Raw genomic sequence first — 23,017 nt, forward strand, 5'->3', positions numbered from 1 at the left:
CGGAAGGTGGTGCTTTATAGAAGGTGGTTACAGGGCAAGAAATCCCAGCTTTGGGACACTGTGGCAGAGCTTTTCCCTTTCTGACATTTCTTTCTGACCCGTTGATCTCTCCCAGTGCTGTGACACGTGTGACATCACGGGGGACGTGTCACAATGGGGGCAGCTGAAAAAGGTCCCGGCAGGTCACGTTGGGCCTGCTTTGCCTTGGCAAGCGGTGAGTGCAGACGTGGTGGGGAGGCTGTGCTGGGAACAAGGGCTGGGGCAGAAATGCTGCACCTGGGGCTGGCTTCTCCCTCTGCATGCAGGGACAGCCCCTCCTAGGAGAAGCTTGGGCAGGCCACAGGGCAGGAGCTGGAGCTGCTGGGGCAGTGCGACAGGCCTTGCTGCCTGCAGGCTGTCTGTGTGGGGCCTGTCCTTCCTGCGCCCAGCTCCCTGAGGATCCTCCCCTCAGCAGCCGGTAGTTCTCTGCATCCCCGTCCCACTCACGGCCTTCTCTCCCTCCTCCTGCAGACCATGGATCCCATGGTATTCCTGTTCGTGGTGTTCAAAAGCCTCATCCAATACCCACAGCCTGTGGCTGATGGTTTGGATGCAGAAACACGTCTGCGCATGGAAGCGCGCGAAAAGCACCTGGAAAGGGAGAGGCTTCATCTGGAGCAGGAGATGGAACAGCTTATGCAGGAGCAGGCGAAGCAGGCGCAGCTCTTGCAGAACTTTGCTGTTGCTGTGTTCCTGACCCTCGTCTTGGTCTTGTGGTTCACCGGGTGGAAAAGCAGCCAAAGGAGAGAGGAGGCTGAAGAAGGAAACGGTGGTGCCAATGAAGCGGAAGTGCGCAACGCTGGGGCAAATGAAGAAGGCAATATCCGAAATGAAGGTGTCAATGCGGCTGCAATTGCAGAAATCAATGGTGGTGCAAATGAAGTCAGTGATGAAGATGATGATGCGGACGATCGCGTTGGACGAGTTGTAATGCAGCGCATCCAGTGGCCTGTACAGGACCTGCAGAGAGGCTGTGAATGGATAACTCGGCTCATGGATAATTATACAATTTGCTTTGGCCATATCCTCTCCAACAGCTTCTACCCAGTCCTGCAACGAGCCATCGGGGTGGGCAGTGCCTTTGAAGGCTGGAGTCCCCGTGAACAGGACGTCGTTTACACCGTGCTCATCCCCATGACTCCTCCCCGAGGCCACAGCTTCCACCTGGAGCTGGAGAGTCAAGAGCAGAGGCACGTGAAGAACTTCCGTGTCCGCGTGCAGCTGGAGTGCACCTGCACTCCAGGGAGGGAGCAGCAGGATGAGGACATGCTGTGCTTCCTGCACCACTCCGAGGAGGAGCTGAGGAGCAATCAGGATCCCAGCCTCCTGGACACCCTGTGCACCGGCTCCTACCTCGATGTGCAGAAAACTGCCTGCTGGTTCCACCAGCTGGTGAGAGCAGTCTGGCCAGCTCTGCCTCAGTCTCACAACTGGCATTTAAAGCTGCTGCCCTCCACACGCTGCTGCCAACTCAAGGTGACCAACAGCAAGGAAAGCTTCAGGATTGACATCTTCTTCGGGGTGCGGAGAGGTGACTCAGCCGTCTTTGCGTGCAGCCAGCCCAGAGAGGCCTACACAGCAAGCACAACCTGGCCCGAGTCTTATGCTGTAGTAGAGGCTGAGTTCTTCCAGCACTTTGCCAGGCAGGCACCCCCTGACAGCCTGCACCTCAAATGCCTCCAGTTTTTCACCCGTCTTCCGCTGGGCTTCAGCTTTTCCACCTACACCATGAAGACCATTGTTATGCATATGCTCCATATCTCACCCGTCTCAGCGTGGCGCAGGAGGAACCTCCTGGAACGAATGGTGCTTGTCATGTACAACCTGTACTTATGTCTGCGAGAAAAACGCCTCGACCACTTCATTGTGGGCAACGAAACCTTTCCCCAGGACATCAAGTTACCCACAGACGTTAAAATGGCTGAGCCATACAATCTCTTCCACCACCTGGAGCAGCAGCCGGATGCCCACACCCATGCGCTGTATGAGTATGACATTCTGGAAAATTGGTTCAAAAAAATCCTTCTGGCTGAGGATTGACCGAATGAAGGGGAGGAGTCATCGCTATGAGCCCAGAGCTCTGCTTGTGCTGCTCGCATCAGCCGCACTACAGGCAGAAGAAAGCCACCTTGCAGTCCTCCTTTGGTGCTTCAAGGAGAAGAGGATGCATGCCAAGTCTCTGGCGAAGGTCCCACAACACGTCCCGCCATGTCAGCAAGCGAAGGGCTACAGGAGAGTTTTTTCTACCTCCTTTTATAGCTTCATTTTCCAAGAAAAGGATGGCATTAGCCCCCGGCTTACGTGTGAACTCTGCCAGTGCTGAAAAAGCACATGAATAGAAGACATGCCGTACATGCAGGGCCAAAAGCACGAAAGCTGACCTGCAAAATGGAGCTGTTCCCGGCCTTTGAAAAGGGACAGAATTTAGAGCACAGAAGAAGTGGGAATGTGGGACCGAAATAAGAAAAAACAAACTGGACAAAAACGACCAAAAGGAAAAACTTTAACTCTGCTGGCCCGGGATCAGCCAATGGATGGAGCCTCTCCTTGTTCCATCTTCATTGGAAAAATGCTGTTGGAGCTGACCGGAAATTTGCCATATATAAGAATCCAGATGTTTATTTCATATATATATATATATATATATATATATATAGTGTATAATTACTATATTCTATAATTTTTATAAATTATATGTTCTAGTAAAGTATTATAATATAGATAATATCAAAGCTATGAAATCTTTAGTTATTATGTCGTGATAAAAAGTAAATTTGAAGAGTTGAGTATGTAATTACATTTAAATAGTAATAGTAAGAGTAGAGTACATTTATGAATGGAAAAGCAGAAACTGCTTTGTTTTCTTTTCAATAAAATGCATTTTTTGAGAATCTGGAGTGTGCTAGACTTTATTGATCTCAGCCAGGCCTATAGTAGCGCTAAATGTCACACACTGTGAATCTGGGATCTGGAACTCTTTCTTTCGCTCTCTTTCCTTCTTTGTCTTTTTCTTTCTTTATTTAATTCATCTCTCCCTCTTTAATTCCTCTCTTCCCTTTAATCTTACCCCTTTATCCAAAACTAACTGACTTGTGCTTGTATAGTAGGTCAGGGACTAAAATATCGATTTCCAAGCCCAGTGTGTAGGTAGTTGATAAAGTTTTACTGATTGTTGGTGGACCCTCTGACTTTTGTTCTTCCTTTTGATCACAAGCATTTACAAATCTTTGGTGCTTCCTTCCCCTTAAGGCTGGGTCGTCACACTACAGTGGCTACAAAGATGGCTTTCATCCCCCTTTCCTCTCATACTCTCACAGCCAGGGTGACCCTTTTAGATGGACCCAGAAATTCTTGCTGGCAGCTCCAGCTGGTCAGGGACCATGCAAGAGGCATTGCTAATATTCCTCCTTGTGTTCACTGGGGTCTGCGTGGACAAGCTAGCCATCCTTAGACACTCCCTGAGGAAAAGCTGACACAGATCTGAGAATGCGGGACATGGAGAAGGCACTGCTCAATGGGCAGGGGGAATTGCTGCCACAGCTTTCCTCTAGAGTAAAAGCATTCTCATGGATGTAGCTGAAGAGATCCTGGCCAGGGGGCTTGTGAGAGAGAGTGCCATTACCACTTGGACACTGCCTGCCCTGCCGTTTCTGAGAGGATCTATTCCCTCGGTGAGCTCCACCCAGTCTCTGATGGGTCACGGAGCCAGGATGATGACACTGGTGGATGATGCTATAGGCAACGAAAGGAAATCTCTTGATCAGTCTCACCAAGTCATACTCATGGTGCACCTCAACTTCTCAGGTGCAAATGGAGACATCCTAGAGAAGAGCTGAACAAGCCCAGAAAGGTCCTGAAGTCCACATTGAAAATAGCTTTTTGCCATGGGTACTGTGGGAGCCACTAGGAAAAGTGCCCTCCTAGACCTGTTGTTTGTCCACAGAGATGCTCTTGTAAGTGAAATGGTGATTTGTGCTGTCTTGGCCACAGTAATCAAGAAATGCTTGAGTAAAAAATCTTAGGTGTTATGGAAAAACCTGTCTGTGGAGCTACTCCCCAGAGTTGTGGGAGAAGAAGCTCAAGGAACTAATTAATAAGGGCCCTTTAGCATGTAGTTTCAAGGGTATTGATGTCCACAAATGCTAGTCCTTGTTATCAGAAATGTTTCTATAAGAGCACAAGTCTGATGAAGAAGGGCTGAGGGAGGTGGGGTCTGGAGGCTGCTGGGCCAGCAGGGAAAGAATCCCTCCACTGTACTCCCCTGGAGGGAAAACCCCCCAAGCCATAACCACCTGTTAGGGTGCAGAAAAAGGCTTCTCGCAGCATGCCTTGTTGTGACATGCAGATCCAATGTATCCCATTGGCCCTTCCCCCTGCTCCACCCCTGTGCCCTCATCCTATTGACCCTAGTGTTCTGTCGCGCCGCTCAAGATGCCTGCAGAACCAGCATGGCCCTGTCTGCCTGCACTGCCACCTCCCCATGAGCGTCCATTCCTGCTGGAGTCCTCTGCTGCATGGGAAAGCTGCTTGTGGAGGGATTGGCTGGAAGAGGGAGAGGGTGGTGGGGGCAGAAATGGAGGCTGCCTGGATCTGGCTTTGGAATAACCCTCCTCCTCACATGGTGTCTCCATCTATCTCCCTCCTTCCATGAAGTTCTGCTTTCCATCCCTTTCCATCCATACATCCACACTGTAAGGCAGCCCTTCTTTACAGAGAGCAGAGTACAATCTCCTTCCTCCAAAGTGGTGGCTGCAATCAAGGAGTCACAGGATGGATTGTCAGAGAAAACCACTCTCTCTAACAAGCTTTGGACCTGAACACTTCCCCCTCCAAGGCCTGTTATCATCTCCTCATTCTTGCTCCATTTTCATGGCAAGGATTGCCTTGCAGGGCGTCCTGGATGGGAGTTGGGTACGCTGCGTCCTCCCCACAACTTGTCTCCAGGCAGAAGTCTTCTGCACAGCATCCCACAGGGTTTTGAAGAGATTCGCCAGGTTTACTCAGCATAAATATCCCTTCCATTTTTCCTGTTTATAGGGCAGTTCTGGGGTTTTTCCTCTCCTCTCCTCTCCTCTCCAGCTGCCAGATGATTGGGTTTGTCCAGATGCCCTGGCAATTCCTGGCAGAGAACAAGACTCTGGTCACGGAAGGTGGTGCTTTATAGAAGGTGGTTACAGGGCAAGAAATCCCAGCTTTGGGACACTGTGGCAGAGCTTTTCCCTTTCTGACATTTCTTTCTGACCCATTGATCTCTCCCAGTGCTGTGACACGTGTGACATCACGGGGGACGTGTCACAATGGGGGCAGCTGAAAAAGGTCCCGGCAGGTCACGTTGGGCCTGCTTTGCCTTGGCAAGCGGTGAGTGCAGACGTGGTGGGGAGGCTGTGCTGGGAACAAGGGCTGGGGCAGAAATGCTGCACCTGGGGCTGGCTTCTCCCTCTGCATGCAGGGCCAGCCCCTCCTAGGAGAAGCTTGGGCAGGCCACAGGGCAGGAGCTGGAGCTGCTGGGGCAGTGCGACAGGCCTTGCTGCCTGCAGGCTGTCTGTGTGGGGCCTGTCCTTCCTGCGCCCAGCTCCCTGAGGATCCTCCCCTCAGCAGCCGGTAGTTCTCTGCATCCCCGTCCCACTCACGGCCTTCTCTCCCTCCTCCTGCAGACCATGGATCCCATGGTATTCCTGTTCGTGGTGTTCAAAAGCCTCATCCAATACCCACAGCCTGTGGCTGATGGTTTGGATGCAGAAACACGTCTGCGCATGGAAGCGCGTGAAAAGCACCTGGAAAGGGAGAGGCTTCATCTGGAGCAGGAGATGGAACAGCTTATGCAGGAGCAGGCGAAGCAGGCGCAGCTCTTGCAGAACTTTGCTGTTGCTGTGTTCCTGACCCTCGTCTTGGTCTTGTGGTTCACCGGGTGGAAAAGCAGCCAAAGGAGAGAGGAGGCTGAAGAAGGAAACGGTGGTGCCAATGAAGCGGAAGTGCGCAACGCTGGGGCAAATGAAGAAGGCAATATCCGAAATGAAGGTGTCAATGCGGCTGCAATTGCAGAAATCAATGGTGGTGCAAATGAAGTCAGTGATGAAGATGATGATGCGGACGATCGCGTTGGACGAGTTGTAATGCAGCGCATCCAGTGGCCTGTACAGGACCTGCAGAGAGGCTGTGAATGGATAACTCGGCTCATGGATAATTATACAATTTGCTTTGGCCATATCCTCTCCAACAGCTTCTACCCAGTCCTGCAACGAGCCATCGGGGTGGGCAGTGCCTTTGAAGGCTGGAGTCCCCGTGAACAGGACGTCGTTTACACCGTGCTCATCCCCATGACTCCTCCCCGAGGCCACAGCTTCCACCTGGAGCTGGAGAGTCAAGAGCAGAGGCACGTGAAGAACTTCCGTGTCCGCGTGCAGCTGGAGTGCACCTGCACTCCAGGGAGGGAGCAGCAGGATGAGGACATGCTGTGCTTCCTGCACCACTCCGAGGAGGAGCTGAGGAGCAATCAGGATCCCAGCCTCCTGGACACCCTGTGCACCGGCTCCTACCTCGATGTGCAGAAAACTGCCTGCTGGTTCCACCAGCTGGTGAGAGCAGTCTGGCCAGCTCTGCCTCAGTCTCACAACTGGCATTTAAAGCTGCTGCCCTCCACACGCTGCTGCCAACTCAAGGTGACCAACAGCAAGGAAAGCTTCAGGATTGACATCTTCTTCGGGGTGCAGAGAGGTGACTCAGCCGTCTTTGCGTGCAGCCAGCCCAGAGAGGCCTACACAGCAAGCACAACCTGGCCCGAGTCTTATGCTGTAGTAGAGGCTGAGTTCTTCCAGCACTTTGCCAGGCAGGCACCCCCTGACAGCCTGCACCTCAAATGCCTCCAGTTTTTCACCCGTCTTCCGCTGGGCTTCAGCTTTTCCACCTACACCATGAAGACCATTGTTATGCATATGCTCCATATCTCACCCGTCTCAGCGTGGCGCAGGAGGAACCTCCTGGAACGAATGGTGCTTGTCATGTACAACCTGTACTTATGTCTGCGAGAAAAACGCCTCGACCACTTCATTGTGGGCAACGAAACCTTTCCCCAGGACATCAAGTTACCCACAGACGTTAAAATGGCTGAGCCATACAATCTCTTCCACCACCTGGAGCAGCAGCCGGATGCCCACACCCATGCGCTGTATGAGTATGACATTCTGGAAAATTGGTTCAAAAAAATCCTTCTGGCTGAGGATTGACCGAATGAAGGGGAGGAGTCATCGCTATGAGCCCAGAGCTCTGCTTGTGCTGCTCGCATCAGCCGCACTACAGGCAGAAGAAAGCCACCTTGCAGTCCTCCTTTGGTGCTTCAAGGAGAAGAGGATGCATGCCAAGTCTCTGGCGAAGGTCCCACAACACGTCCCGCCATGTCAGCAAGCGAAGGGCTACAGGAGAGTTTTTTCTACCTCCTTTTATAGCTTCATTTTCCAAGAAAAGGATGGCATTAGCCCCCGGCTTACGTGTGAACTCTGCCAGTGCTGAAAAAGCACATGAATAGAAGACATGCCGTACATGCAGGGCCAAAAGCACGAAAGCTGACCTGCAAAATGGAGCTGTTCCCGGCCTTTGAAAAGGGACAGAATTTAGAGCACAGAAGAAGTGGGAATGTGGGACCGAAATAAGAAAAAACAAACTGGACAAAAACGACCAAAAGGAAAAACTTTAACTCTGCTGGCCCGGGATCAGCCAATGGATGGAGCCTCTCCTTGTTCCATCTTCATTGGAAAAATGCTGTTGGAGCTGACCGGAAATTTGCCATATATAAGAATCCAGATGTTTATTTCATATATATATATATATATATATATATATATATAGTGTATAATTACTATATTCTATAATTTTTATAAATTATATGTTCTAGTAAAGTATTATAATATAGATAATATCAAAGCTATGAAATATTTAGTTATTATGTCGTGATAAAAAGTAAATTTGAAGAGTTGAGTATGTAATTACATTTAAATAGTAATAGTAAGAGTAGAGTACATTTATGAATGGAAAAGCAGAAACTGCTTTGTTTTCTTTTCAATAAAATGCATTTTTTGAGAATCTGGAGTGTGCTAGACTTTATTGATCTCAGCCAGGCCTATAGTAGCGCTAAATGTCACACACTGTGAATCTGGGATCTGGAACTCTTTCTTTCGCTCTCTTTCCTTCTTTGTCTTTTTCTTTCTTTATTTAATTCATCTCTCCCTCTTTAATTCCTCTCTTCCCTTTAATCTTACCCCTTTATCCAAAACTAACTGACTTGTGCTTGTATAGTAGGTCAGGGACTAAAATATCGATTTCCAAGCCCAGTGTGTAGGTAGTTGATAAAGTTTTACTGATTGTTGGTGGACCCTCTGACTTTTGTTATTCCTTTTGATCACAAGCATTTACAAATCTTTGGTGCTTCCTTCCCCTTAAGGCTGGGTCGTCACACTACAGTGGCTACAAAGATGGCTTTCATCCCCCTTTCCTCTCATACTCTCACAGCCAGGGTGACCCTTTTAGATGGACCCAGAAATTCTTGCTGGCAGCTCCAGCTGGTCAGGGACCATGCAAGAGGCATTGCTAATATTCCTCCTTGTGTTCACTGGGGTCTGCGTGGACAAGCTAGCCATCCTTAGACACTCCCTGAGGAAAAGCTGACACAGATCTGAGAATGCGGGACATGGAGAAGGCACTGCTCAATGGGCAGGGGGAATTGCTGCCACAGCTTTCCTCTAGAGTAAAAGCATTCTCATGGATGTAGCTGAAGAGATCCTGGCCAGGGGGCTTGTGAGAGAGAGTGCCATTACCACTTGGACACTGCCTGCCCTGCCGTTTCTGAGAGGATCTATTCCCTCGGTGAGCTCCACCCAGTCTCTGATGGGTCACGGAGCCAGGATGATGACACTGGTGGATGATGCTATAGGCAACGAAAGGAAATCTCTTGATCAGTCTCACCAAGTCATACTCATGGTGCACCTCAACTTCTCAGGTGCAAATGGAGACATCCTAGAGAAGAGCTGAACAAGCCCAGAAAGGTCCTGAAGTCCACATTGAAAATAGCTTTTTGCCATGGGTACTGTGGGAGCCACTAGGAAAAGTGCCCTCCTAGACCTGTTGTTTGTCCACAGAGATGCTCTTGTAAGTGAAATGGTGATTTGTGCTGTCTTGGCCACAGTAATCAAGAAATGCTTGAGTAAAAAATCTTAGGTGTTATGGAAAAACCTGTCTGTGGAGCTACTCCCCAGAGTTGTGGGAGAAGAAGCTCAAGGAACTAATTAATAAGGGCCCTTTAGCATGTAGTTTCAAGGGTATTGATGTCCACAAATGCTAGTCCTTGTTATCAGAAATGTTTCTATAAGAGCACAAGTCTGATGAAGAAGGGCTGAGGGAGGTGGGGTCTGGAGGCTGCTGGGCCAGCAGGGAAAGAATCCCTCCACTGTACTCCCCTGGAGGGAAAACCCCCCAAGCCATAACCACCTGTTAGGGTGCAGAAAAAGGCTTCTCGCAGCATGCCTTGTTGTGACATGCAGATCCAATGTATCCCATTGGCCCTTCCCCCTGCTCCACCCCTGTGCCCTCATCCTATTGACCCTAGTGTTCTGTCGCGCCGCTCAAGATGCCTGCAGAACCAGCATGGCCCTGTCTGCCTGCACTGCCACCTCCCCATGAGCGTCCATTCCTGCTGGAGTCCTCTGCTGCATGGGAAAGCTGCTTGTGGAGGGATTGGCTGGAAGAGGGAGAGGGTGGTGGGGGCAGAAATGGAGGCTGCCTGGATCTGGCTTTGGAATAACCCTCCTCCTCACATGGTGTCTCCATCTATCTCCCTCCTTCCATGAAGTTCTGCTTTCCATCCCTTTCCATCCATACATCCACACTGTAAGGCAGCCCTTCTTTACAGAGAGCAGAGTACAATCTCCTTCCTCCAAAGTGGTGGCTGCAATCAAGGAGTCACAGGATGGATTGTCAGAGAAAACCACTCTCTCTAACAAGCTTTGGACCTGAACACTTCCCCCTCCAAGGCCTGTTATCATCTCCTCATTCTTGCTCCATTTTCATGGCAAGGATTGCCTTGCAGGGCGTCCTGGATGGGAGTTGGGTACGCTGCGTCCTCCCCACAACTTGTCTCCAGGCAGAAGTCTTCTGCACAGCATCCCACAGGGTTTTGAAGAGATTCGCCAGGTTTACTCAGCATAAATATCCCTTCCATTTTTCCTGTTTATAGGGCAGTTCTGGGGTTTTTCCTCTCCTCTCCTCTCCTCTCCAGCTGCCAGATGATTGGGTTTGTCCAGATGCCCTGGCAATTCCTGGCAGAGAACAAGACTCTGGTCACGGAAGGTGGTGCTTTATAGAAGGTGGTTACAGGGCAAGAAATCCCAGCTTTGGGACACTGTGGCAGAGCTTTTCCCTTTCTGACATTTCTTTCTGACCCGTTGATCTCTCCCAGTGCTGTGACACGTGTGACATCACGGGGGACGTGTCACAATGGGGGCAGCTGAAAAAGGTCCCGGCAGGTCACGTTGGGCCTGCTTTGCCTTGGCAAGCGGTGAGTGCAGACGTGGTGGGGAGGCTGTGCTGGGAACAAGGGCTGGGGCAGAAATGCTGCACCTGGGGCTGGCTTCTCCCTCTGCATGCAGGGCCAGCCCCTCCTAGGAGAAGCTTGGGCAGGCCACAGGGCAGGAGCTGGAGCTGCTGGGGCAGTGCGACAGGCCTTGCTGCCTGCAGGCTGTCTGTGTGGGGCCTGTCCTTCCTGCGCCCAGCTCCCTGAGGATCCTCCCCTCAGCAGCCGGTAGTTCTCTGCATCCCCGTCCCACTCACGGCCTTCTCTCCCTCCTCCTGCAGACCATGGATCCCATGGTATTCCTGTTCGTGGTGTTCAAAAGCCTCATCCAATACCCACAGCCTGTGGCTGATGGTTTGGATGCAGAAACACGTCTGCGCATGGAAGCGCGTGAAAAGCACCTGGAAAGGGAGAGGCTTCATCTGGAGCAGGAGATGGAACAGCTTATGCAGGAGCAGGCGAAGCAGGCGCAGCTCTTGCAGAACTTTGCTGTTGCTGTGTTCCTGACCCTCGTCTTGGTCTTGTGGTTCACCGGGTGGAAAAGCAGCCAAAGGAGAGAGGAGGCTGAAGAAGGAAACGGTGGTGCCAATGAAGCGGAAGTGCGCAACGCTGGGGCAAATGAAGAAGGCAATATCCGAAATGAAGGTGTCAATGCGGCTGCAATTGCAGAAATCAATGGTGGTGCAAATGAAGTCAGTGATGAAGATGATGATGCGGACGATCGCGTTGGACGAGTTGTAATGCAGCGCATCCAGTGGCCTGTACAGGACCTGCAGAGAGGCTGTGAATGGATAACTCGGCTCATGGATAATTATACAATTTGCTTTGGCCATATCCTCTCCAACAGCTTCTACCCAGTCCTGCAACGAGCCATCGGGGTGGGCAGTGCCTTTGAAGGCTGGAGTCCCCGTGAACAGGACGTCGTTTACACCGTGCTCATCCCCATGACTCCTCCCCGAGGCCACAGCTTCCACCTGGAGCTGGAGAGTCAAGAGCAGAGGCACGTGAAGAACTTCCGTGTCCGCGTGCAGCTGGAGTGCACCTGCACTCCAGGGAGGGAGCAGCAGGATGAGGACATGCTGTGCTTCCTGCACCACTCCGAGGAGGAGCTGAGGAGCAATCAGGATCCCAGCCTCCTGGACACCCTGTGCACCGGCTCCTACCTCGATGTGCAGAAAACTGCCTGCTGGTTCCACCAGCTGGTGAGAGCAGTCTGGCCAGCTCTGCCTCAGTCTCACAACTGGCATTTAAAGCTGCTGCCCTCCACACGCTGCTGCCAACTCAAGGTGACCAACAGCAAGGAAAGCTTCAGGATTGACATCTTCTTCGGGGTGCGGAGAGGTGACTCAGCCGTCTTTGCGTGCAGCCAGCCCAGAGAGGCCTACACAGCAAGCACAACCTGGCCCGAGTCTTATGCTGTAGTAGAGGCTGAGTTCTTCCAGCACTTTGCCAGGCAGGCACCCCCTGACAGCCTGCACCTCAAATGCCTCCAGTTTTTCACCCGTCTTCCGCTGGGCTTCAGCTTTTCCACCTACACCATGAAGACCATTGTTATGCATATGCTCCATATCTCACCCGTCTCAGCGTGGCGCAGGAGGAACCTCCTGGAACGAATGGTGCTTGTCATGTACAACCTGTACTTATGTCTGCGAGAAAAACGCCTCGACCACTTCATTGTGGGCAACGAAACCTTTCCCCAGGACATCAAGTTACCCACAGACGTTAAAATGGCTGAGCCATACAATCTCTTCCACCACCTGGAGCAGCAGCCGGATGCCCACACCCATGCGCTGTATGAGTATGACATTCTGGAAAATTGGTTCAAAAAAATCCTTCTGGCTGAGGATTGACCGAATGAAGGGGAGGAGTCATCGCTATGAGCCCAGAGCTCTGCTTGTGCTGCTCGCATCAGCCGCACTACAGGCAGAAGAAAGCCACCTTGCAGTCCTCCTTTGGTGCTTCAAGGAGAAGAGGATGCATGCCAAGTCTCTGGCGAAGGTCCCACAACACGTCCCGCCATGTCAGCAAGCGAAGGGCTACAGGAGAGTTTTTTCTACCTCCTTTTATAGCTTCATTTTCCAAGAAAAGGATGGCATTAGCCCCCGGCTTACGTGTGAACTCTGCCAGTGCTGAAAAAGCACATGAATAGAAGACATGCCGTACATGCAGGGCCAAAAGCACGAAAGCTGACCTGCAAAATGGAGCTGTTCCCGGCCTTTGAAAAGGGACAGAATTTAGAGCACAGAAGAAGTGGGAATGTGGGACCGAAATAAGAAAAAACAAACTGGACAAAAACGACCAAAAGGAAAAACTTTAACTCTGCTGGCCCGGGATCAGCCAATGGATGGAGCCTCTCCTTGTTCCATCTTCATTGGAAAAATGCTGTTGGAGCTGACCGGAAATTTGCCATATATAAGAATCCAGATGTTTATTTCATATATATATATATATATATATATATATATAGTGTATAATTACTATATTCTATAATTTTTATAAATTATATGTTCTAGTAAAGTATTATAATATAGATAATATCAAAGCTATGAAATATTTAGTTATTATGTCGTGATAAAAAGTAAATTTGAAGAGTTGAGTATGTAATTACATTTAAATAGTAATAGTAAGAGTAGAGTACATTTATGAATGGAAAAGCAGAAACTGCTTTGTTTTCTTTTCAATAAAATGCATTTTTTGAGAATCTGGAGTGTGCTAGACTTTATTGATCTCAGCCAGGCCTATAGTAGCGCTAAATGTCACACACTGTGAATCTGGGATCTGGAACTCTTTCTTTCGCTCTCTTTCCTTCTTTGTCTTTTTCTTTCTTTATTTAATTCATCTCTCCCTCTTTAATTCCTCTCTTCCCTTTAATCTTACCCCTTTATCCAAAACTAACTGACTTGTGCTTGTATAGTAGGTCAGGGACTAAAATATCGATTTCCAAGCCCAGTGTGTAGGTAGTTGATAAAGTTTTACTGATTGTTGGTGGACCCTCTGACTTTTGTTCTTCCTTTTGATCACAAGCATTTACAAATCTTTGGTGCTTCCTTCCCCTTAAGGCTGGGTCGTCACACTACAGTGGCTACAAAGATGGCTTTCATCCCCCTTTCCTCTCATACTCTCACAGCCAGGGTGACCCTTTTAGATGGACCCAGAAATTCTTGCTGGCAGCTCCAGCTGGTCAGGGACCATGCAAGAGGCATTGCTAATATTCCTCCTTGTGTTCACTGGGGTCTGCGTGGACAAGCTAGCCATCCTTAGACACTCCCTGAGGAAAAGCTGACACAGATCTGAGAATGCGGGACATGGAGAAGGCACTGCTCAATGGGCAGGGGGAATTGCTGCCACAGCTTTCCTCTAGAGTAAAAGCATTCTCATGGATGTAGCTGAAGAGATCCTGGCCAGGGGGCTTGTGAGAGAGAGTGCCATTACCACTTGGACACTGCCTGCCCTGCCGTTTCTGAGAGGATCTATTCCCTCGGTGAGCTCCACCCAGTCTCTGATGGGTCACGGAGCCAGGATGATGACACTGGTGGATGATGCTATAGGCAACGAAAGGAAATCTCTTGATCAGTCTCACCAAGTCATACTCATGGTGCACCTCAACTTCTCAGGTGCAAATGGAGACATCCTAGAGAAGAGCTGAACAAGCCCAGAAAGGTCCTGAAGTCCACATTGAAAATAGCTTTTTGCCATGGGTACTGTGGGAGCCACTAGGAAAAGTGCCCTCCTAGACCTGTTGTTTGTCCACAGAGATGCTCTTGTAAGTGAAATGGTGATTTGTGCTGTCTTGGCCACAGTAATCAAGAAATGCTTGAGTAAAAAATCTTAGGTGTTATGGAAAAACCTGTCTGTGGAGCTACTCCCCAGAGTTGTGGGAGAAGAAGCTCAAGGAACTAATTAATAAGGGCCCTTTAGCATGTAGTTTCAAGGGTATTGATGTCCACAAATGCTAGTCCTTGTTATCAGAAATGTTTCTATAAGAGCACAAGTCTGATGAAGAAGGGCTGAGGGAGGTGGGGTCTGGAGGCTGCTGGGCCAGCAGGGAAAGAATCCCTCCACTGTACTCCCCTGGAGGGAAAACCCCCCAAGCCATAACCACCTGTTAGGGTGCAGAAAAAGGCTTCTCGCAGCATGCCTTGTTGTGACATGCAGATCCAATGTATCCCATTGGCCCTTCCCCCTGCTCCACCCCTGTGCCCTCATCCTATTGACCCTAGTGTTCTGTCGCGCCGCTCAAGATGCCTGCAGAACCAGCATGGCCCTGTCTGCCTGCACTGCCACCTCCCCATGAGCGTCCATTCCTGCTGGAGTCCTCTGCTGCATGGGAAAGCTGCTTGTGGAGGGATTGGCTGGAAGAGGGAGAGGGTGGTGGGGGCAGAAATGGAGGCTGCCTGGATCTGGCTTTGGAATAACCCTCCTCCTCACATGGTGTCTCCATCTATCTCCCTCCTTCCATGAAGTTCTGCTTTCCATCCCTTTCCATCCATACATCCACACTGTAAGGCAGCCCTTCTTTACAGAGAGCAGAGTACAATCTCCTTCCTCCAAAGTGGTGGCTGCAATCAAGGAGTCACAGGATGGATTGTCAGAGAAAACCACTCTCTCTAACAAGCTTTGGACCTGAACACTTCCCCCTCCAAGGCCTGTTATCATCTCCTCATTCTTGCTCCATTTTCATGGCAAGGATTGCCTTGCAGGGCGTCCTGGATGGGAGTTGGGTACGCTGCGTCCTCCCCACAACTTGTCTCCAGGCAGAAGTCTTCTGCACAGCATCCCACAGGGTTTTGAAGAGATTCGCCAGGTTTACTCAGCATAAATATCCCTTCCATTTTTCCTGTTTATAGGGCAGTTCTGGGGTTTTTCCTCTCCTCTCCTCTCCTCTCCTCTCCAGCTGCCAGATGATTGGGTTTGTCCAGATGCCCTGGCAATTCCTGGCAGAGAACAAGACTCTGGTCACGGAAGGTGGTGCTTTATAGAAGGTGGTTACAGGGCAAGAAATCCCAGCTTTGGGACACTGTGGCAGAGCTTTTCCCTTTCTGACATTTCTTTCTGACCCATTGATCTCTCCCAGTGCTGTGACACGTGTGACATCACGGGGGACGTGTCACAATGGGGGCAGCTGAAAAAGGTCCCGGCAGGTCACGTTGGGCCTGCTTTGCCTTGGCAAGCGGTGAGTGCAGACGTGGTGGGGAGGCTGTGCTGGGAACAAGGGCTGGGGCAGAAATGCTGCACCTGGGGCTGGCTTCTCCCTCTGCATGCAGGGCCAGCCCCTCCTAGGAGAAGCTTGGGCAGGCCACAGGGCAGGAGCTGGAGCTGCTGGGGCAGTGCGACAGGCCTTGCTGCCTGCAGGCTGTCTGTGTGGGGCCTGTCCTTCCTGCGCCCAGCTCCCTGAGGATCCTCCCCTCAGCAGCCGGTAGTTCTCTGCATCCCCGTCCCACTCACGGCCTTCTCTCCCTCCTCCTGCAGACCATGGATCCCATGGTATTCCTGTTCGTGGTGTTCAAAAGCCTCATCCAATACCCACAGCCTGTGGCTGATGGTTTGGATGCAGAAACACGTCTGCGCATGGAAGCGCGTGAAAAGCACCTGGAAAGGGAGAGGCTTCATCTGGAGCAGGAGATGGAACAGCTTATGCAGGAGCAGGCGAAGCAGGCGCAGCTCTTGCAGAACTTTGCTGTTGCTGTGTTCCTGACCCTCGTCTTGGTCTTGTGGTTCACCGGGTGGAAAAGCAGCCAAAGGAGAGAGGAGGCTGAAGAAGGAAACGGTGGTGCCAATGAAGCGGAAGTGCGCAACGCTGGGGCAAATGAAGAAGGCAATATCCGAAATGAAGGTGTCAATGCGGCTGCAATTGCAGAAATCAATGGTGGTGCAAATGAAGTCAGTGATGAAGATGATGATGCGGACGATCGCGTTGGACGAGTTGTAATGCAGCGCATCCAGTGGCCTGTACAGGACCTGCAGAGAGGCTGTGAATGGATAACTCGGCTCATGGATAATTATACAATTTGCTTTGGCCATATCCTCTCCAACAGCTTCTACCCAGTCCTGCAACGAGCCATCGGGGTGGGCAGTGCCTTTGAAGGCTGGAGTCCCCGTGAACAGGACGTCGTTTACACCGTGCTCATCCCCATGACTCCTCCCCGAGGCCACAGCTTCCACCTGGAGCTGGAGAGTCAAGAGCAGAGGCACGTGAAGAACTTCCGTGTCCGCGTGCAGCTGGAGTGCACCTGCACTCCAGGGAGGGAGCAGCAGGATGAGGACATGCTGTGCTTCCTGCACCACTCCGAGGAGGAGCTGAGGAGCAATCAGGATCCCAGCCTCCTGGACACCCTGTGCACCGGCTCCTACCTCGATGTGCAGAAAACTGCCTGCTGGTTCCACCAGCTGGTGAGAGCAGTCTGGCCAGCTCTGCCTCAGTCTCACAACTGGCATTTAAAGCTGCTGCCCTCCACACGCTGCTGCCAACTCAAGGTGACCAACAGCAAGGAAAGCTTCAGGATTGACATCTTCTTCGGGGTGCGGAGAGGTGACTCAGCCGTCTTTGCGTGCAGCCAGCCCAGAGAGGCCTACACAGCAAGCACAACCTGGCCCGAGTCTTATGCTGTAGTAGAGGCTGAGTTCTTCCAGCACTTTGCCAGGCAGGCACCCCCTGACAGCCTGCACCTCAAATGCCTCCAGTTTTTCACCCGTCTTCCGCTGGGCTTCAGCTTTTCCACCTACACCATGAAGACCATTGTTATGCATATGCTCCATATCTCACCCGCCTCAGCGTGGCGCAGGAGGAACCTCCTGGAACGAATGGTGCTTGTCATGTACAACCTGTACTTATGTCTGCGAGAAAAACGCCTCGACCACTTCATTGTGGGCAACGAAACCTTTCCCCAGGACATCAAGTTACCCACAGACGTTAAAATGGCTGAGCCATACAATCTCTTCCACCACCTGGAGCAGCAGCCGGATGCCCACACCCATGCGCTGTATGAGTATGACATTCTGGAAAATTGGTTCAAAAAAATCCTTCTGGCTGAGGATTGACCGAATGAAGGGGAGGAGTCATCGCTATGAGCCCAGAGCTCTGCTTGTGCTGCTCGCATCAGCCGCACTACAGGCAGAAGAAAGCCACCTTGCAGTCCTCCTTTGGTGCTTCAAGGAGAAGAGGATGCATGCCAAGTCTCTGGCGAAGGTCCCACAACACGTCCCGCCATGTCAGCAAGCGAAGGGCTACAGGAGAGTTTTTTCTACCTCCTTTTATAGCTTCATTTTCCAAGAAAAGGATGGCATTAGCCCCCGGCTTACGTGTGAACTCTGCCAGTGCTGAAAAAGCACATGAATAGAAGACATGCCGTACATGCAGGGCCAAAAGCACGAAAGCTGACCTGCAAAATGGAGCTGTTCCCGGCCTTTGAAAAGGGACAGAATTTAGAGCACAGAAGAAGTGGGAATGTGGGACCGAAATAAGAAAAAACAAACTGGACAAAAACGACCAAAAGGAAAAACTTTAACTCTGCTGGCCCGGGATCAGCCAATGGATGGAGCCTCTCCTTGTTCCATCTTCATTGGAAAAATGCTGTTGGAGCTGACCGGAAATTTGCCATATATAAGAATCCAGATGTTTATTTCATATATATATATATAGTGTATAATTATTATATACTATAATTTTTATAAATTATATGTTCTAGTAAAGTATTATAATATAGATAATATCAAAGCTATGAAATATTTAGTTATTATGTCATGATAAAAAGTAAATTTGAAGAGTTGAGTATGTAATTACTTTTAAATAGTAATAGTAACAGTAGAGTACATTTATGAATGGAAAAGCAGAAACTGCTTTGTTTTCTTTTCAATAAAATGCATTTTTTGAGAATCTGGAGTGTGCTAGACTTTATTGATCTCAGCCAGGCCTATAGTAGTGGTAAATGTCCCACACTGTGAATCTGGGATCTGGAACTCTTTCTTTCGCTCTCTTTCCTTCTTTGTCTTTTTCTTTCTTTATTTAATTCATCTCTCCCTCTTTAATTCCTCTCTTGCCTTTAATCTTACCCCTTTATCTAAAACTAACTGACTTGTGCTTGTATAGTAGGTCAGGGACTAAAATATCGATTTCCAAGCCCAGTGTGTAGGTAGTTGATAAAGTTTTTCTGATTGTTGGTGGACCCTCTGACTTTTGTTATTCCTTTTGATCACAAGCATTTACAAATCTTTGGTGCTTCCTTCCCCTTAAGGCTGGGTCGTCACACTACAGTGGCTACAAAGATGGCTTTCATCCCCCTTTCCTCTCATACTGTCACAGCCCGGGTGACCCTTTTAGATGGACCCAGAAATTCTTGCTGGCAGCTTCAGCTGGTCAGGGACCATGCAAGAGGCATTGCTAATATTCCTCCTTGTGTCCACTGGGGTCTGCGTGGACAAGCTAGCCATCCTTAGACACTCCCTGAGGAAAAGCTGACACAGATCTGAGAATGCGGGACATGGAGAAGGCACTGCTCAATGGGCAGGGGGAATTGCTGCCACACCTTTCCTCTAGAGTAAAAGCATTCTCATGGATGTAGCTGAAGAGATCCTGGCCAGGGAGCTTGTGAGAGAGAGTGCCATTACCACTTGGACACTGCCTGCCCTGCCTTTTCTGAGAGGATCTATTCCCTCGGTGAGCTCCACCCAGTCTCTAATGGGTCATGTAGCCAGGATGATGACACTGGTGGATGATGCTATAGGCAATGAAAGGAAATCTCTTGATCAGTCACACCAAGTCATACTCATGGTGCACCTCAACTTCTCAGGTGCAAATGGAGACATCCTAGAGAAGAGCTGAACAAGCCCAGAAAAGTCCTGAAGTCCACATTGAAAATAGCTTTTTGCCATGGGTACTGTGGGAGCCACTAGGAAAAGTGCCCTCCTAGACCTGTTGTTTGTCCACAGAGATGCTCTTGTGGGTGAAATGGTGATTTGTGCTGTCTTGGCCATAGTAATCAAGAAATGCTTGAGTAAAAAATCTTAGGTGTTATGGTAAAACCTGTCTGTGGAGCTACTCCCCAGAGTTGTGGGAGAATAAGCTCAAGGAACTAATTAATAAGGGCCCTTTAGCATGTAGTTTCAAGGGTATTGATGTCCACAAACGCTAGTCCTTGTTATCAGAAATGTTTCTATAAGAGCACAAGTCTGGTGAAGAAGGGCTGAGGGAGGTGGGGTCTGGAGGCTGCTGGGCCAGCAGGGAAAGAATCCCTCCACTGTACTCCCCTGGAGGGAAAACCCCCCAAGCCATAACCACCTGTTAGGGTGCAGAAAAAGGCTTCTCGCAGCATGCCTTGTTGTGACATGCAGATCCAATGTATCCCATTGGCCCTTCCCCCTGCTCCACCCCTGTGCTCTCATCCTATTGACCCTAGTGTTCTGTCGCGCCACTCAAGATCCCTGCAGAACTAGCATGGCCCTGTCTGCCTGCACTGCCACCTCCCCATGAGCGTCCATTCCTGCTGGAGTCCTCTGCTGCATGGGAAAGCTGCTTGTGGAGGGATTGGCTGGAAGAGGGAGAGGGTGGTGGGGGCAGAAATGGAGGCTGCCTGGATCTGGCTTTGGAACAACCCTCCTCCTCACATGGTGTCTCCATCTATCTCCCTCCTTCCATGAAGTTCTGCTTTCCATCCCTTTCCATCCATACATCCACACTGTAAGGCAGCCCTTCTTTACAGAGAGCAGAGTACAATCTCCTTCCTCCAAAGTGGTGGCTGCAATCAAGGAATCACAGGATGGATTGTCAGAGAAAACCACTCTCTCTAACAAGCTTTGGACCTGAACACTTCCCCCTCCAAGGCCTGTTATCATCTCCTCATTCTTGCTCCATTTTCATGGCAAGGATTGCCTTGCAGGGCGTCCTGGATGGGAGTTGGGTACGCTGCGTCCTCCCCACAACTTGTCTCCAGGCAGAAGTCTTCTGCACAGCATCCCACAGGGTTTTGAAGAGATTCGCCAGGTTTACTCAGCATAAATATCCCTTCCATTTTTCCTGTTTATAGGGCAGTTCTGGGGTTTTTCCTCTCCTCTCCTCTCCTCTCCAGCTGCCAGATGATTGGGTTTGTCCAGATGCCCTGGCAATTCCTGGCAGAGAACAAGACTCTGGTCACGGAAGGTGGTGCTTTATAGAAGGTGGTTACAGGGCAAGATATCCCAGCTTTGGGACACTGTGGCAGAGCTTTTCCCTTTCTGACATTTCTTTGTGACCCGTTGATCTCTCCCAGTGCTGTGACACGTGTGACATCACGGGGGACGTGTCACAATGGGGGCAGCTGAAAAAGGTCCCGGCAGGTCACGTTGGCCCTGCTTTGCCTTGGCAAGCGGTGAGTGCAGACGTGGCGGGGAGGCTGTGCTGGGAACAAGGGCTGGGGCAGAAATGCTGCACCTGGCGCTGGCTTCTCCCTCTGCATGCAGGGCCAGCCCCTCCTAGGAGAAGCTTGGGCAGGCCACAGGGCAGGAGCTGGAGCTGCTGGGGCAGTGCGACAGGCCTTGCTGCCTGCAGGCTGTCTGTGTGGGGCCTGTCCTTCCTGCGCCCAGCTCCCTGAGGATCCTCCCCTCAGCAGCCGGTAGTTCTCTGCATCCCCGTCCCACTCACGGCCTTCTCTCCCTCCTCCTGCAGACCATGGATCCCATGGTATTCCTGTTGGTGGTGTTCAAAAGCCTCATCCAATACCCACAGCCTGTGGCTGATGGTTTGGATGCAGAAACACGTCTGCGCATGGAAGCGCGTGAAAAGCACCTGGAAAGGGAGAGGCTTCATCTGGAGCAGGAGATGGAACAGCTTATGCAGGAGCAGGCGAAGCAGGCGCAGCTCTTGCAGAACTTTGCTGTTGCTGTGTTCCTGACCCTCGTCTTGGTCTTGTGGTTCACCGGGTGGAAAAGCAGCCAAAGGAGAGAGGAGGCTGAAGAAGGAAACGGTGGTGCCAATGAAGAGGAAGTGCGCAACGCTGGGGCAAATGAAGAAGGCAATATCCGAAATGAAGATGTCAATGCGGCTGCAATTGCAGAAATCAACGGTGGTGCAAATGAAGTCAGTGATGAAGATGATGATGCGGACGATCGCGTTGGACGAGTTGTAATGCAGCGCATCCAGTGGCCTGTACAGGACCTGCAGAGAGGCTGTGAATGGATAACTCGGCTCATGGATAATTATACAATTTGCTTTGGCCATATCCTCTCCAACAGCTTCTACCCAGTCCTGCAACGAGCCATCGGGGTGGGCAGTGCCTTTGAAGGCTGGAGTCCCCGTGAACAGGACGTCGTTTACACCGTGCTCATCCCCATGACTCCTCCCCGAGGCCACAGCTTCCACCTGGAGCTGGAGAGTCAAGAGCAGAGGCACGTGAAGAACTTCCGTGTCCGCGTGCAGCTGGAGTGCACCTGCACTCCAGGGAGGGAGCAGCAGGATGAGGACATGCTGTGCTTCCTGCACCACTCCGAGGAGGAGCTGAGGAGCAATCAGGATCCCAGCCTCCTGGACACCCTGTGCACCGGCTCCTACCTCGATGTGCAGAAAACTGCCTGCTGGTTCCACCAGCTGGTGAGAGCAGTCTGGCCAGCTCTGCCTCAGTCTCACAACTGGCATTTAAAGCTGCTGCCCTCCACACGCTGCTGCCAACTCAAGGTGACCAACAGCAAGGAAAGCTTCAGGATTGACATCTTCTTCGGGGTGCGGAGAGGTGACTCAGCCGTCTTTGCGTGCAGCCAGCCCAGAGAGGCCTACACAGCAAGCACAACCTGGCCCGAGTCTTATGCTGTAGTAGAGGCTGAGTTCTTCCAGCACTTTGCCAGGCAGGCACCCCCTGACAGCCTGCACCTCAAATGCCTCCAGTTTTTCACCCGTCTTCCGCTGGGCTTCAGCTTTTCCACCTACACCATGAAGACCATTGTTATGCATATGCTCCATATCTCACCCGTCTCAGCGTGGCGCAGGAGGAACCTCCTGGAACGAATGGTGCTTGTCATGTACAACCTGTACTTATGTCTGCGAGAAAAACGCCTCGACCACTTCATTGTGGGCAACGAAACCTTTCCCCAGGACATCAAGTTACCCACAGACGTTAAAATGGCTGAGCCATACAATCTCTTCCACCACCTGGAGCAGGAGCCGGATGCCCACACCCATGCGCTGTATGAGTATGACATTCTGGAAAATTGGTTCAAAAAAATCCTTCTGGCTGAGGATTGACCGAATGAAGGGGAGGAGTCATCGCTATGAGCCCAGAGCTCTGCTTGTGCTGCTCGCATCAGCCGCACTACAGGCAGAAGAAAGCCACCTTGCAGTCCTCCTTTGGTGCTTCAAGGAGAAGAGGATGCATGCCAAGTCTCTGGCGAAGGTCCCACAACACGTCCCGCCATGTCAGCAAGCGAAGGGCTACAGGAGAGTTTTTTCTACCTCCTTTT

General features: G+C 50.8%; 5 protein-coding genes across 5 annotated transcripts; all 5 read left to right on the forward strand.

Moving 5' to 3' along the window:
* Window positions 1–513: 513 nt before the first annotated feature.
* Window positions 514–2,079, forward strand: LOC135290133 (inositol 1,4,5-trisphosphate receptor-interacting protein-like 1). Its single transcript, XM_064404017.1, has one exon. It carries the CDS (start codon window positions 514–516, stop codon window positions 2,077–2,079), a length of 1,566 nt encoding a protein of 521 aa, XP_064260087.1.
* A 3,617-nt stretch (window positions 2,080–5,696) lies between these two features.
* LOC135290141 (inositol 1,4,5-trisphosphate receptor-interacting protein-like 1) lies at window positions 5,697–7,262 on the forward strand. The gene has a single exon (XM_064404027.1). The coding sequence runs from the start codon at window positions 5,697–5,699 to the stop codon at window positions 7,260–7,262; it is 1,566 nt and encodes a 521-aa protein (XP_064260097.1).
* A 3,619-nt stretch (window positions 7,263–10,881) lies between these two features.
* LOC135290146 (inositol 1,4,5-trisphosphate receptor-interacting protein-like 1) lies at window positions 10,882–12,447 on the forward strand. The gene has a single exon (XM_064404030.1). The coding sequence runs from the start codon at window positions 10,882–10,884 to the stop codon at window positions 12,445–12,447; it is 1,566 nt and encodes a 521-aa protein (XP_064260100.1).
* A 3,622-nt stretch (window positions 12,448–16,069) lies between these two features.
* LOC135290148 (inositol 1,4,5-trisphosphate receptor-interacting protein-like 1) lies at window positions 16,070–17,635 on the forward strand. Its single transcript, XM_064404031.1, has one exon. The coding sequence runs from the start codon at window positions 16,070–16,072 to the stop codon at window positions 17,633–17,635; it is 1,566 nt and encodes a 521-aa protein (XP_064260101.1).
* A 3,601-nt stretch (window positions 17,636–21,236) lies between these two features.
* Window positions 21,237–22,802, forward strand: LOC135290170 (inositol 1,4,5-trisphosphate receptor-interacting protein-like 1). The gene has a single exon (XM_064404050.1). The coding sequence runs from the start codon at window positions 21,237–21,239 to the stop codon at window positions 22,800–22,802; it is 1,566 nt and encodes a 521-aa protein (XP_064260120.1).
* The last annotated feature ends 215 nt before the right edge of the window (window positions 22,803–23,017 follow it).

This window comes from Passer domesticus, chromosome Z (genome assembly GCF_036417665.1).
Source record: "Passer domesticus isolate bPasDom1 chromosome Z, bPasDom1.hap1, whole genome shotgun sequence".
Lineage (NCBI taxonomy): Eukaryota > Metazoa > Chordata > Aves > Passeriformes > Passeridae > Passer > Passer domesticus.